At 45.5% G+C, this 14,373-nt stretch overlaps 3 protein-coding genes across 4 annotated transcripts; 1 reads left to right on the forward strand and 2 right to left on the reverse strand.

Annotated features, from left to right (window-relative positions):
- On the reverse strand, positions 1–1,686 carry LOC112902607 (aldehyde oxidase GLOX-like). Its single transcript, XM_025971727.1, has one exon. The coding sequence runs from the start codon at positions 1,684–1,686 to the stop codon at positions 1–3; it is 1,686 nt and encodes a 561-aa protein (XP_025827512.1).
- A 1,974-nt stretch (positions 1,687–3,660) lies between these two features.
- Positions 3,661–8,759, forward strand: LOC112902690 (long chain acyl-CoA synthetase 9, chloroplastic-like). 2 transcript variants are annotated; one of them, XM_025971858.1, is made up of 12 exons: positions 3,661–3,806; positions 4,450–4,986; positions 5,303–5,383; positions 5,638–5,910; positions 6,102–6,233; positions 6,315–6,488; positions 6,577–6,806; positions 6,983–7,100; positions 7,457–7,588; positions 7,669–7,803; positions 7,875–8,081; positions 8,324–8,759. In XM_025971858.1, the coding sequence occupies exons 2-12, from the start codon at positions 4,540–4,542 to the stop codon at positions 8,486–8,488; spliced, it is 2,094 nt and encodes a 697-aa protein (XP_025827643.1). In that variant the 5' UTR covers positions 3,661–3,806; positions 4,450–4,539; the 3' UTR covers positions 8,489–8,759. The 2 variants fall into 2 exon arrangements, with proteins under 2 accessions (XP_025827643.1, XP_025827644.1); XM_025971859.1 differs by lacking the exon at positions 3,661–3,806 and adding an exon at positions 3,955–3,976.
- A 323-nt stretch (positions 8,760–9,082) lies between these two features.
- LOC112903091 (V-type proton ATPase 16 kDa proteolipid subunit-like) lies at positions 9,083–11,359 on the reverse strand. Its single transcript, XM_025972306.1, has 3 exons — positions 11,130–11,359; positions 10,525–10,810; positions 9,083–9,525 (listed from the first exon to the last, which is right to left on the reverse strand). Exons 1-3 carry the CDS (start codon positions 11,206–11,208, stop codon positions 9,393–9,395), a joined length of 498 nt encoding a protein of 165 aa, XP_025828091.1. The 5' UTR covers positions 11,209–11,359; the 3' UTR covers positions 9,083–9,392.
- Between the last annotated feature and the right edge of the window lie 3,014 nt (positions 11,360–14,373).

Raw genomic sequence — 14,373 nt, forward strand, 5'->3', positions numbered from 1 at the left:
TCATGGCGCCGGTCCGAGCGGCCGCATGCGCACCCAGGCGGCGCTGCTGGGCACGCCGGCGAGCACCACGAACCACATGTAGTACCCCGGCGGCGCCACCCCGGGCGTGGGCGGCGCCGCGACCTCGGCCTCGTACACCCCGACGTCCAGCTGGGCCACCCTCCCCACGGCGAGATCCACCACCCGCTGGTTCATCCCGAACGAGTGCGTCGCGAACGCCGGCGCCACTGCGGCCACCCGCACCTCCCCCGCCGCCGCCGCGCCGGAGGGCGCCGGCACCTCGAACCGCACGGCCGTCGCCTCGCCGTACCCGACCTCCCCCGGCGCCGCCAGAACCCGCGGCCGCGCGCCGTCGAGCCGCGCGTCCATGTATGGCGGCAGGAACGCCTCCAGGCTCAGCTCCGTCGGGTACGTCGCATTCGCGAACACGTACCCGACGTGCGGGTTGCTGCCGCCGACGAGCACCCGGCCGTACGTGTCCAGCGTCGCCGACGAGTGGTACATCCGCGGGATCGCCGACGCGGCCAGCGCCTCGAACCGCGCACCGAGCTGCGCGTCCGGCCTGTACAGCACCGGCCGCGTGACGGGCTCCCGCCCCAGCTCCCACCCGGCGGTGCCGGCCGCCGCGCCGTTCACGATCAGCACGTCGCCGGTGGGGAGCAGCACCATGTCGCCCATCACCCTGGCGAGCGGCATCTCCTCGATCGCCCACGCGGGGTCCCGGTCCGTCGGCGCGATGCGGGCGCAGGTCCGGTCGGCCGGCACGAACGTGGCGTTGCGGAGCGCGAGGTGATACGCGCCGCGCGGCGCGCCGCCGCAGACCAGCACCTCGGCGTGCGCGGGGGAGTCGGGGCGGAGCGGGAGGAGGACGGAGGACCCCGACGACGGGTAGTTCCTCGGCACGCCGCCCGGGACGGCGGGGAGCCGGCGGAGCGGCGCGCGGTTGTAGGGGTCGAAGACGATGGCGCGGTCGTTGGCGAAGACGAAGACCGTGCCGTCGGGGAGGAGGTGGAGGAACGGGTACAGGTTGTCCTCGGCGTCCAGCTCCGTGGTCTCGTCGAGGAACGGGAAGAACGTGAGCGCCGGCGCGGCGTCGTCGTGCGGGAAGAACTCGAAGTTGAACTGTCTCCGGCCGCCGAGGACGATCACCCGCCCGTCGGGGAGGATCATGTCGGTGGCGTACCACCGCCGGGCCGCGAGGAACGAGGGCAGCTCGACCCACCCGGTCGCCGGAGAGAAGAGCCGCGCGACGCGGTCGCCATTGGAGAAGCCGCCGGTCTGGAGGAGCGTGCCGTTGGGGAGCAGCGCCCCCGACGAGCACCACGGGTTGGTGGCGAGCGGGTACGGGTGGAGCACGTTGGAGCGGAGGTCGAGGAGCACCGAGTGCGCCGTGCAGTCGGCGCCGTCGGCCGTGGCGGCGCACGGCGCCATCGCGGCGAGGGAAATGTTGGAGGGCCCCGTGTCGGTTCGGTCGAACATGAGGACGAAGTCGCCCGGGAGGAGCTGCATGTGCATCGCCGACAAGCCGATGCTGGCGTGGAGGAGCTGCCACTCGCCGGGGAACGAGGCGGGCTGCGCCTCCTGCGCGGGCTCCTGCGGCAACAGGACGTCGCCGGCGCCGGCATTGGCAATGCAGGTGGTGGCGATCAGGAGGAGGGGAAGGAAAGGTGATCTTGTCTTGGGCATGGCTGCTGAGCACGCAATCTTTAAGCTTTTTCATGCATCATTGTGATGAGATAAGCTAGCTATAGGTTTGTAGCATGTACAGAATGTGTTGCCATGTGTTGGGTGAAGAGTTGGTATAGGGAAGGTTGGGGGATTACACATCTGATGCTTAGGACTCCAAATCAAGTGAACTTTCCTCAAGGCCTCAATGAACTTAACATTTTTTACCACTTGTTTGTAGGTTTATCTATAGAATTACAATTATCTAAAAGAATGATGCAACGGAAATGGTGGATAACAACAGCAGCAGCAACAACAACATGATGTCAATTTAAGATTGATAGGAGAGATGTTAGATAGTGAATATTTACCCTTTTTTACTGCCATGTTCTGCCATTACATGTTCCTAAAAGATATTAAAATATCAAATTCATCTAATTTGTGTGTATTGAAATGTTTGGTTTTTTTTATAACAAGGTCGTTATGCACTTGCACACAACGTTACTCGTGCACACCACACTCGCACAATCATGTGCACCCTATCACATGCCTACAAGTAAAACCACTAAAAGCACTCGCTTTCGTGTAAACTTCTGAATAGTACGGATATAATTAACAATATTTTAAATGGTCAAAATGAATATGGGTAATGCTTAGTGCCAATTACCAACCCAACCTAACATGATAGTTCATGGCAATAAAAATCAGCTTCTATGGTTTGTCTAGATAATTTTATGATTAGTCAATTTCTAGATAAATCAGGGGGGTGAATATACCACCTAGCAAACCTTGGTGTTTTCGCAACAAGATTAATAATCTAAATTTTAGATAAATTGCAGGGGTCCAAGTACCCTGTTTCCAAACAAATCACCAGACTGGTGGCATGCACAAGGATGCCTTGGACTCGTATCAGTTTGGAGTTAGCGAAGGCCCATGACAAGCATGATGAGTTCATCGCTATCACGCCCTTAAGATGACAGGAATTCAGAGCCTCAAGAGTAGATGTATAGGTAGGTTGCATTAGGATAGTTGGGATACTGATAACAGAGAAGAATGCATCAGGGTACTACTCTCAGGTTCAAAAATATTTATATGTTGCTTAGGATATAGTACGATACTCCAACTAGCAATTTGTACCAGTTTTTTTTTTTGGTTGGGGGGGGGAGCGAAAACAGTAGGGGTACTTGTTCTAGACTTTAATCCTCTAGAAAAAATTTTCGAGAAGGTGCTAGGAAATTTTGAGCTTCTTGTGTACTGACACTTTTACTAGCGATTTCTGCAAGAAAATGTTAGCTCGGATAAAGATTCTTGTGTACTGTGGAAATTTTACCTGACGGATCTAGTGACACAAATCCTCCGTACTTAATATTGCACATAGAGAGGATATGGCAGAAGAGAAAACAAAACGACTGATATTTTGGGCGGCATCCGCTTGTGTGTGGGGCCCGTTTGGTTCCAGGGGCTCCTCACATCAAAAAAAAATTATCATTTAGAATTATTTAGAAGTATTAAATAAAATTTGTCTAAATTTTTTCACAGACGGATGCTAATTTGCGAGATGAATTTAATGAACCTAATTAATCTATAACTTGCAATAGTGATGCTACAATAATCATCTGCTAATTATAGATTAATATACCTTATTAGATTCATCTCACAAATTAGCCAGTTCTATAGTTAGTTTTATAATTAAACTTATTTAATATTTTTAAATGATAAGATTCTCTTTAATACAATAGAGCTAAAGTTCAGCTCTCTGCAAACAAATACGTGTGGACTGAAAGCGAGAGAATTTGGGGGTCGGAAAAAACAAGGAATGGTGGAACCAAAGAAGAAGAAGAAATGAGTGTTTTCCACTAGGTTGCAAGGAGGAAGGCAAAAGCAGAGCAAAGCCTAGCAAAAAGGTGGCCCAGATGGGGATGGCTCGGCGATCCCAAAACCCCGCGAGCAAGGCCCAGCCAAAACCTGACTCCAAAAGCGAGACAGGACAAGGCCGTGACGGAGTACCGACAAAGAAAGAGGCCGGCCGCCCTCGGCGGCGCCGGCGTCTTTGGATCCTCCGCCCGCCGGACCCGCCTTATTTCCCTCTCCGCCTGCTCCGCGTCCTGCCTGCCGCCCTGCTGCATTGCACACACTCGCAGGTACGCCCCCCGCGCTCGTACGTCTTCTGTTCATTTCCTTCCACTGAATCTTGGGATCCCGTAGCTCGCCTCGGGTCAGTTGGGTTGGACTTTGTATGCTCGCTCCCTGCGGGAGCCACACGGTTCAGTTCTGCGTTTCTAGGCCCTGCTCCGACGATTACATTCATCAGGTTGCTGGTAGCATAGGACGGCATTGTACTTTGTTCGGTGGAATTTCACTTGTAGTGTGCCACAAATGGTAGGACTCGAATAGCCCAGATCACAAAGCGCCTGTATTTAACTACCTGCTCAAACAAGATTTCGTCGATTGGTGGTAAATGGTGATTGAGCAAGTCTAGCTGAGTTCCCCATCAAAGAAAATATCCCCCTTGCAGTTACTACTTAGTTCCACCGGAGAAACTGAACTTGAGCTGCAGTTGCTGCTTTAGAAAACTGAAGTTCTGTAAGATTTCAGGATTCGAAGTTCTGTAGGCCTAGTTAGCTAATCGGCATGCGCAGTCGATCTCCTACAGTAGGTGTGCATGAGAAAATGAATCGTATAGCTGCCACTGTTGTTTAGCTTTTTGTCTTTTCCTTTCCTAATTGGCACAGTTGGGGGCCGAGCACTTCTTGAGAACTTCACCTCATGAAACTATCATTGCAGGTTTCAGACTCCCAAGACCTCTGCCAATCAGTATCGAGTATTGACACTCCATAAGCTGGAAGCAATATAAAGCTGTTTTTTTGAGAAAATATGAATCCGTATTTCTTTGGTTTCCTTCTCCCTTTTGTCGCGTCTCTGCTGCTCACCAAGAGGAAATCTGAGAAGAAGAGGGGAGTACCAGTCGAGGTGGGTGGAGAGCCCGGCTGCGCCGTCCGTAACCACAGATTTGAAAGACCCATTGAAACGCACTGGGAGGGGGTTTCCACGCTTGCTGAGCTATTTGAGCAATCATGCGAGCAGTTTGCCTACATGCCCCTGTATGGCACCAGGAAGCTCATTGCGAGGGAGTTGGAGGTGGCTCCTGATGGAAGATCCTTTGAGAAGCTCCATTTGGGAAATTATGAGTGGAAAAGCTATGCTGATGCGTTCAAGACTGTGTGCAACTTCTCGTCTGGCCTACTGAGAATTGGGCATCTCAAGGATGAGCATGTTGCTATTTTTGCTGATACTCGGGCTGAGTGGCAGATTGCATTGCAGGTATCTTCTCTACCCATCTACCAATGTTCTGCAGTTTTCCTCCTATAGAATGTGAAATGATCTCATCGGAAGAAAGAGAGTGATGTTAGACTTCTTAAAGAACGAACAGTGATAATGATACAGATATGAACATTTAACAAGTTATGACCAGTTTCCTTCAATGATGATATAGAAATCAACTATGCTGTTTTGCATATATTTTTTTATGTTAAATGAATTGTGCCACGACATTTTACTTATGATATTTACATTGAGTTAATATTTAGCTCTGCAAATCATTTGCTACATCGTTAATCTTTTTTCCTCTCTTTGCAAGGCGTGCTTCAGACAAAACATTACAGTTGTTACAATCTATGCCTCTTTGGGGGAGGGAGCGCTATGTCACTCACTAAATGAGGTTGGTTACTTCATCCCATGCTGCCCATGTATTTGATGTCCTTGTTTATACCGTGCTCAAGCCCTTGTACAGTTATACATATCTCGACACAATTGATTTTTCATTTTTGTTAGCCACAGCATTCTCTCTGTTTATGGTCATCAAATACTGGCATTCATTTCACACATTATTCCTTAAATATTTACGATGCCATACCTATTAGATGCGGGACTGCTGTACTTTCAGCTAATCTTATTCTTGGTGTGACTCTTTAGACTGAGGTAACTACTGTTGTCTGCGGACGGAAAGAACTGAAAAAGCTGGTTGATATAAGTGGGCAACTTGACACTGTGAAACATGTCATCTACATTAATGAGGAAGGTGTCTCAACTGAAGTATCCTTGGCTGAAAAATGCACTAGCTGGACTGTTAAGTCATTTGAGGAGGTAGAGAGCTTAGGACTGGAAAGGCCTGTTGAAGCAAACTTACCTCTCCCATCAGATACTGCAGTGGTTATGTATACAAGTGGCAGCACAGGGATGCCTAAGGTATGCTCAAATCCTAGCATTTCAATATTTTAATTTTGATTCTGCAGCGGATATGAAAAAAATATCTCTTTCTAGTGCTCATTTTATATCACTTCAGGATCTGTAAACTTATCAAAGCTTGTTTTTTCTACAATAATCTACTCTATAACTTCTTATTGAGTCGACATTCTTGTTTGTAATTTTTTTCACAGGGAGTCATGATGAGCCACCGCAATGTCTTGGCTGTAGTTTCAGCTGTTACGACCATTGTGCCTGATCTTGGCAAGAAGGATGTGTACCTAGCATACCTTCCACTAGCACATATCCTTGAATTGGCAGCTGAGGTAAGCATTGGCATGACATGTTGGTCTATTCGACATTGTTGTTTTTTACTCTAATTCACTCCACGTAAATTGGATGTTTAGGCAATCATAACTGGTGTTGGGGCTTCAATAGGATATGGATCACCTTTGACCCTGACTGATACATCCAATAAAATAAAAAAGGGGACAAAAGGTGATGCTTCTGCACTGAAGCCAACACTAATGACTGCTGTGCCTGCTATACTTGATCGTGTTCGTGATGGTGTACGAAAGAATGTAATGCTCTTTAGTTCATGCATTTCTTTTTCGTTCTCTTTCATGTTATCTCGACAGTTCGGTTTTTCTTATACCAACATGAATTCAGGTAGATGCAAAGGGTGGGTTAGCAAAGAAACTATTTGATATCGCCTACAGCCGCCGTCTAGCTGCTGTTAATGGAAGCTGGTTGGGTGCATGGGGACTAGAGAAGCTCTTGTGGGATATGCTTGTCTTTCAGAAGGTTCGTGCAATCTTGGGAGGAAGGATTCGCTTTATCCTTGCAGGGGGGGCACCTTTGTCGGGGGACACACAGAGATTTATCAACATATGTCTTGGGTGAGATCCAAGTCTTCCTTATATTTTGTCATTCTCAATTTGTGTTGTTAATGCCAATTGCATCTGTTGTCCACTTTTGGTTCCCAAACTTCAATTAAAATCTTTGAAGTCAATAGCTTGTGCATGAATATATGACTGTTTCATCAATATTTACAGCATAAGTTATGCTATTGCAGGGCTCCAATATCGCAAGGATATGGCCTGACTGAAACTTGTGCTGGTGGAACGTTTTCAGAGTATGATGAAACATCTGTTGGCCGTGTTGGTCCTCCTCTGCCTTGTTCATACATTAAGGTATAGAAAAAATGTTTTTCTCTCCTAGTCATATTTTAATTTGGCTAAGATCAATATCTTGTGACAGCAACTATGATTTTCATGCATATTGGGTACAGTTGATAATAGTGAGCTATGTCTGGATTCTGGAAGATTTTCCATAAATGCAATATGTTTTTATTTATTTCATTACTAAAGATTGCTGATAGGCTCATGTGTCTGAATGTTTGAAGTGCAAAGCTAAAAACAGAAGCTATTAGATGAAAGTAACGTATGTGCTGATAATTAAATTTTTTGCTTGCCTACTTGTTTTACTCTCCCTTTCCTTCAGACACAAGTCTTCCTTACATAATGGCAATCGTTTTTACACATGATAGTTGATAGACTGGGCCGAAGGTGGATACTTAACAACTGATTCACCAATGCCTCGGGGTGAAATAGTTATTGGAGGTCCAAATGTAACTAAAGGCTACTTCAAAAATGAAGCAAAAACAAATGAAGTCTACAAGGTATGTTTCCAATAATACCCAGTACCCCGAAAAGAGTGTATTGTGGCAACTTTTTGTTTAACGCTATGCATCTTATGAAGGATGATGAAAGAGGCATGCGGTGGTTCTACTCCGGTGACATTGGACGCCTGCATCCAGATGGCTGTATTGAAATCATTGACCGTAAGAAGGACATTGTCAAGCTTCAACATGGTGAATATGTGTCTCTAGGAAAGGTTGGCAAGCTTCCCTTTTTCTGATCAAACAAGTCAATGTCATCTCTTGTTAACTTATGATGCAATCACAGGTGGAGGCAGCTTTGAGTGTGTGCCCATATGTTGACCAGATCATGGTCCATGCTGACCCCTTCCACAGCTACTGTGTTGCGCTTCTTGTAGCTGCACACAGCGAGCTGAAAGGCTGGGCCTCAAAACAAGGAATCACATATAGTGATTTTGCGGATTTGTGTCAGAAGCAAGAGACTGTCAAAGAAGTCCTCCAATCTTTGGCAAAGGTTTGAGTTCTCCCTGCATCTCAGCTAATTTGTGTTTGTTTGACTTCCGACACTGCACGACTGATTTGATTAACAATTCGTTCATGGTCCCCCTCAACACAATTATTCGTTCAATTTAATGGTTCAGTAATGATTGCATTTGACGGAAGATTTAATAATACGATATCACTTCGTTATCCCTATTTTTCTGAGAAACAAAGGCTACTATAGCTCATAGCTGTACGGTTGCACAATTTTTTCAGGCTGCTAAGCAAGCACGACTGGAGAAGTTTGAGATCCCAGCCAAAATCAAGCTCGTACCAGAGCCATGGACGCCGGAGTCAGGCCTTGTTACGGCCGCTCTCAAGCTCAAGAGGGAGATCATCAAGAAGGCATACGAGAAGAACCTTGCTCAGTTGTACTGCTAGTGTCGCTGCTGCTAGCCTTTCTTAAGGATATAAAGTGTTAGTTGGCCGCGACAACAAAATGTTCCAGTTGTAGTATGTTTTGAACCTCTGTTTTTGTGGTGACAACTGCTGACGGTGGTGAGAACTGAAAGTGAGATAGACGCAGGTGATTCAATCGCCAATAATGTCTGTTTCCCTGAACGCCAGGAGGAAACTATACTCAGCGTTCTCCTTTTTTTTGTAATTAGCAGAATTGAGGATTCCCTCACACCTAAGAGCAACTGTTTCCTTAGCAGCACGCTACGGTAGAATCTTTGTTGAATTTTCACTGCCATAATTCCCGTAATTTTTACAATGTCGAACAAGGACATTTTGATATGCATAACCGTGCGCAATTCTTGAGATTTCAGCTTAGCGTCAGCATGTTCCAGAATGCAGTAAATTTGAATAAGTTGCAAATGCTAGGAATCTCTAGTAGCATGAGGAACTGAATAAAAACATTCAGTACTTTAAACAACATATCAACCATCCAGCTCATAAACATCACAAACAAACCATCACCTATAACAGCAGACATGCTCTAGCATAGATGACATTGCAAAACCAGGGATGCAGTAATGGGGCAAAGAAATATATATATATGAATTATCACGTTATTATTTGGCTACAATTCCGTGTTCTTTATTCACCAAGGATAAAATTAAATCCACTTAACCCAGGAGCATCCATCCAGCCTTAACCCAAAAAATAACCTCTTGACACCACCAAATCGAACATGACTGGAAGTGCCACCTTCCTTCAGCTACAAATGTTTCATTGATACATGGTAACATGAATAAACTAGACAAGAACCTCGAGTTCAAGTTTCTCTCAAAACAGCATATAATAAACACAGCAGTAACTATAGAATGGTAGCAGCAAGTGCCTAATCCGCACGGGATTGGCCGGCACGGGATGAGAGGATGATGCCCACGATGAGACCGTAGAGAGCAAGCGCTTCTGCGAAAATGAGAATGAGGATCATGCCCACAAAGAGCTTTGGCTGTTGTGCATTTGCCCTGAAATCAGTGACACAAAAGAAGTCAAAACAACATTTCAATTCCCAAATAAGCATATAAAGCCTCCATATAAGGAGAAACATCAGCTAACATCCCAGGTGTAAGCCACATAAGCTATTGAATGGACTGTATAAACCAAATAAGAATAATAGCATGAAATGGTTAAGACATTCTAACTGAACTAATTTAGAACTTGCACATAATAATTGTATCCTAAATTTCTATAAAATTATCCAAAAAAATGAATTATCAATCTCTTTTAGATTCACTATAAATGCACTGGTAGCAGGAATACTAAGTGTATAAATATGCACAGATCAACTTGGGTACTTGTCCAAGAACATGTTCATGTAAGTGTATAACTTAAGGTTGATCATACTCAAGTGAAATACCATAACGTGACAGTGGACTCCAAACTTTTCAACCATATAAGTAGTATGCAATGATCCATGTACACCCACTACTCAACTATGATTTACATGACAACTTAAGATACAGAGGAACCAGTAGCATATGTTCTTCTAATGAACACTATTTTCTCAGGTAAAAAAAAGTGTCTCAAAAAGTGTAGTATCAAAACATAACATAAGCATGATGCAGAGTATTATCTCATATACCATCATTAAAATGACAGGACATAGTCAAAGTCAGAAATTGTAAAAGTGGTACCGTTTGTGTGAATCCATTAAAAGGACTAAATGCATTAGGCTAACAAAGATCTATAACTTAAATGCTAATAAGTGCCTGTGATACATGGATTTTGGTTCTTATGACTTGTATGGTGATAAAGAAAGTGGGCAACGCCATTATACAGTCTGCATTCTTGGTGTGATTAACCCTATAGCACTTAATAGGCATAGTATCAACATTATGGACAGGATCTATGTGTTACTCCCTCCGGCATTAATAACAACAGTAACAGAGAGTAGCAAAATGAGCTTAAGAGATACTGATCTATGACAGTTGCTACAGACATAAATTAAGTCGAGATCTTTTTACCTGACACCAGCATCACCAACGATGCCAATGGCCATGCCAGCGGCAAGCCCAGCGAGTCCACAAGCAAGCCCGGACGAGAGGTGCGCGTACCCATCGAAGAGGTAGTAGGGCTTGGCCTTGGGGTTGATCCCGGTACTGATGATGACGGCGATGATGAGGCCGTAGATACCGAGCACACCAGCCATGACCACGGGCACGATGGACTTCATCACGAGCTCCGGCCGCATCACACCCATGGACGCCACGCCGACGCCGCTCTTCGCCGTCCCGTAGGCCGCACCCATGCCTGCGCCGGATCAAGCAGAACAGCAACAGCGGCGTCAGCAGCAGCAGCAACAACAGCCTCACCCCGAAAGTCCATCGCTTTCTTGAATCCCGCCCCCGATCGGGCCGAATCTAGCGGAGGAACAGGCGGATCCAGCGCCGGCGCGTCCGGGATCGGAGGCCGGAGCTCGGCCAGATCGAGCCGGGTCATGGCGCCCCGACAATAGATCGGGCAGTGAATGGCGAAGAATCTAAGCTTTCCTAAGGAAAAACCGCAGCTTTGGGTAGGGGGCCGCTTGATCGCGCGAATGGGAAGGGGAGGATGGGGACGGGGAACGCACATGAGAAGACGAGGGCGGCGGCGGCGCCGAGGAAGCCGAAGAAGGGGGCCGTCTCATCGCCGCTGAACGCCGACGACATCTTCCTCTCCCGGTTCCTCTGCTCCTCTCCCTCGCGGTGGGGTTGCTCGGTCTCGGGGCGGCCGCGTCGCCGGGGTGGGGTGGGGAGGAAGGGAAGGGAAGGTGGGCAGGCAGATGCGATCTCTCTCGAGCGGAGCCTGGTTTCTTTTTGTTGCGACTTCCCCACCCCGATCTGATCTGAAAATCTCCAGACGCGAGAGCGACGATGGGCCCACCGCGGGTCTCCCATTTTGCCCCTGGGGCTTGGCTACGTGGACGCGACCATTCTGGTCGGGTAGAGCCGTCGAGCGAGGCTGGTCTCTCGTGTTCAACCACGCTGCCATGGAATGCCATGATCTGATTGGTAGCGTGAATTTCTGATTATTATTTTTTTCAATCAATATGATGGGCATACGATGAGTGAGCAATTGACAATTTTTTTCAAAAAAATCCAAAAGTACAAGCTAATCTTTGAGCTCGGTACACATTTGCATGCCATCTATTAGCTAGCACTACATGGGAAGCACAATAAAGACATGGGCAAGCAAGATGTGAAAGAATGGTTTGCTAGCGGAAGAGACTGCAAAAGGAAATTTGACTAATTGTTAGTATGATTTGCATCAATCCTAACAATTTTACCAAATCACCAACATAGTTCGCAACAAAACCCGTTCTAAATATACCAAAAACCGTTGGCAACTTATAAAAAAAATTGTTGCGCAAATTTAAGAACCTTGTAGTGACGTTATGGAAACAATTACTTACTTTTTAGTATGTGTTTAAGTGTTTTTCCTAATATAGTCCCTCCGAACTGTAAGGATCGATGGACCAAGAGGGGGGGGTGAATTGGGCATTTTTCAATTTCTAAAACAAAGTAAAGCAACCTTAACCTATGCAATGCTAGTAAGGCACCAATTCACCAACCGGATAACTAAGCTACCTACACAAGCTAAGAGAGATAAAAAGAGAAGTAAAGCCTAGCAAGGTAGAGCAAAGTTATGATCTCTAAGTCAAGCACATGAATAAATTGCATGAAAGAAAATGCTTGAATAAAAAGAGTGGACAAGAGACGACCGGATTTTTTCCCGTGGTATCGATGTGTTGGCACACACCCCTAATCCACGTTGTGACACTCACAAAGAGTCTTGTCACCTCCCAAGTCACCGAGACGAGGGCGCTCACTAAGAGTCTCCGTTCACCATCCCGGTATGGTGGAGATCAAGCCACATACAATCTTCTTCTCCGGGCTCCCACAATCCTTGGCAAGCTCCGCGAGAAACACCTCAATCACCAAGATCGCCTAGGTGATGCCAATCACCAAGAGTAACAAGCTAAGGCCTTCACTTGAGCAAGAACCGATCACCAAGAACGGATGCACACAAGCTTCTCTCTACTCAAGTCCTTAATCTTACTTCTTGATTGATTGAATGAACAAGTATGTGAAATGATGAAGCTCAAGGTGGCTCTTGACTATAGTATGAGTGTTTGGATGTTGCCTAGTGTCAAGAGTAGCAAAATGACCCATTGGAGGGGTATATATAGGCAGCTCACACGAATAGAGCCGTTGGAGAAAAGCTGCCAGAAAACTGCGTAGCGCCGGTTAATCCGACGTACCTCCAATAGTCATCGTCGGTTTAACCGATGAATGTAAACTGCCCCTTCTGAAAACTAGCCGTTACAACTTGGGCAGATTAACCGACGTATCATCGGTTTAACCGGTGAGTGTAGTTGTCCACTGATCAACTGAAAAACTAAGTCTCTGGACAACTGCACCGACGTTAACTCAAACCTGTCGTCGGTTAACCGGTGAGTACAACTTCTGAAATCCTTGGAAAAACCATCTTACTGGTCAATTGCACCGACGTCCCATTTCAAACACGTCGGTTTAACCGGTGTATTGACTTGTCCAGACTCTGCTGACTTCGTTTAACCGACGTATAGAAAATTGAGATCGTCGGTTAAACCGGTGTTAAAGATTTTTTCTGATTTTGCCTTTTCTGATTTGAGTCTTGAATGAAATCCAAATATTCTTGAGATATAAGTTGAGAACCACTTATTTGAACTTCTAGAAACCTGAGTGACCATCGTGTGCATCCATTTTCAAATGACCATGTCCATGCTCAAGTTACTTAGCCTTAACCCCTCTTAATAGTGCGATCACTACAAAACTATAAAACCTATACTAACCTAAGTGTTCTTCTCAACCTTATGACACTTAGGAATAGAAAGATCCTTAGTCTTGACATGTAATTGAGTTGAATGCCGAGATCGCTTTTTTGAATAACGAAAATTAGGGGCCTCTTTTGACATATGACCAAATGAGCGATAATGATCTATTAAGCTGCACAAACTCATTAGTCACAATAATGGTTGTCATTAATTACCGAAACATACCTTGAGGGCCTAGATGCTTACACGAACATATATAGAGTACTAACATTTTGGAGTTGAAATAAGTCAACCATTTTAAACATTGGTTGCATTTTACTTTTTATATTTCGAGTTTGGACCATTAAAAATTATACGAATACATTTGTCGTGAAATGTGATTTCATCATGTATACGTTTTGGTGAGCTTTATGAATATTTTTGTCAAACAAATGCTAGTCCAAGACGTCGCTTATTTTTTGCATGCTAATACTGCCTTATGTTCTAAATAGATGTAGTTTTAGAGTTGAGTATGAGTCCTAAGAAAGTAAATGAATGAACATCTTATCCCTCATTAATCCTGCATATTGATTAATGCATGTATGGTTCCTTAGGTGAGATAAGAAATGAGAAGTGCATGATAAAACATTACTTATGAGCTAAAGTTATCTACATAAGCTTTGATGATAATGCCAAAGCTTAAAAAGACATCTATTTTGAACAGGAGGAAATACAATTTTATTCAATGGGGCTATTAAAATGGCCGAAGAATTTTCCACTGATCCATAAAATTTAGTCAAAGTGGTGCGCGAATTGTAAAGTATCATAATATGCTGCCATGGCATACTCACATCACTCCCTCCGTTCCATGAAAAGTGCAATCCTGCATTTGAAAAAATTTCACAAAGAGTACAATCTTAGATGTTGGATCTCAACTATAATTTAGTGTACAATCTTAGAAGTTGGATCTCAACTATAATTTAGTGATCAGATTTGATTTGCACATCAAAACTAACCGCACATGGTAAATAAATAAATA

Source organism: Panicum hallii, chromosome 8 (assembly GCF_002211085.1).
Source record: "Panicum hallii strain FIL2 chromosome 8, PHallii_v3.1, whole genome shotgun sequence".
In the NCBI taxonomy this organism is placed as follows: Eukaryota; Viridiplantae; Streptophyta; class Magnoliopsida; order Poales; family Poaceae; genus Panicum; species Panicum hallii.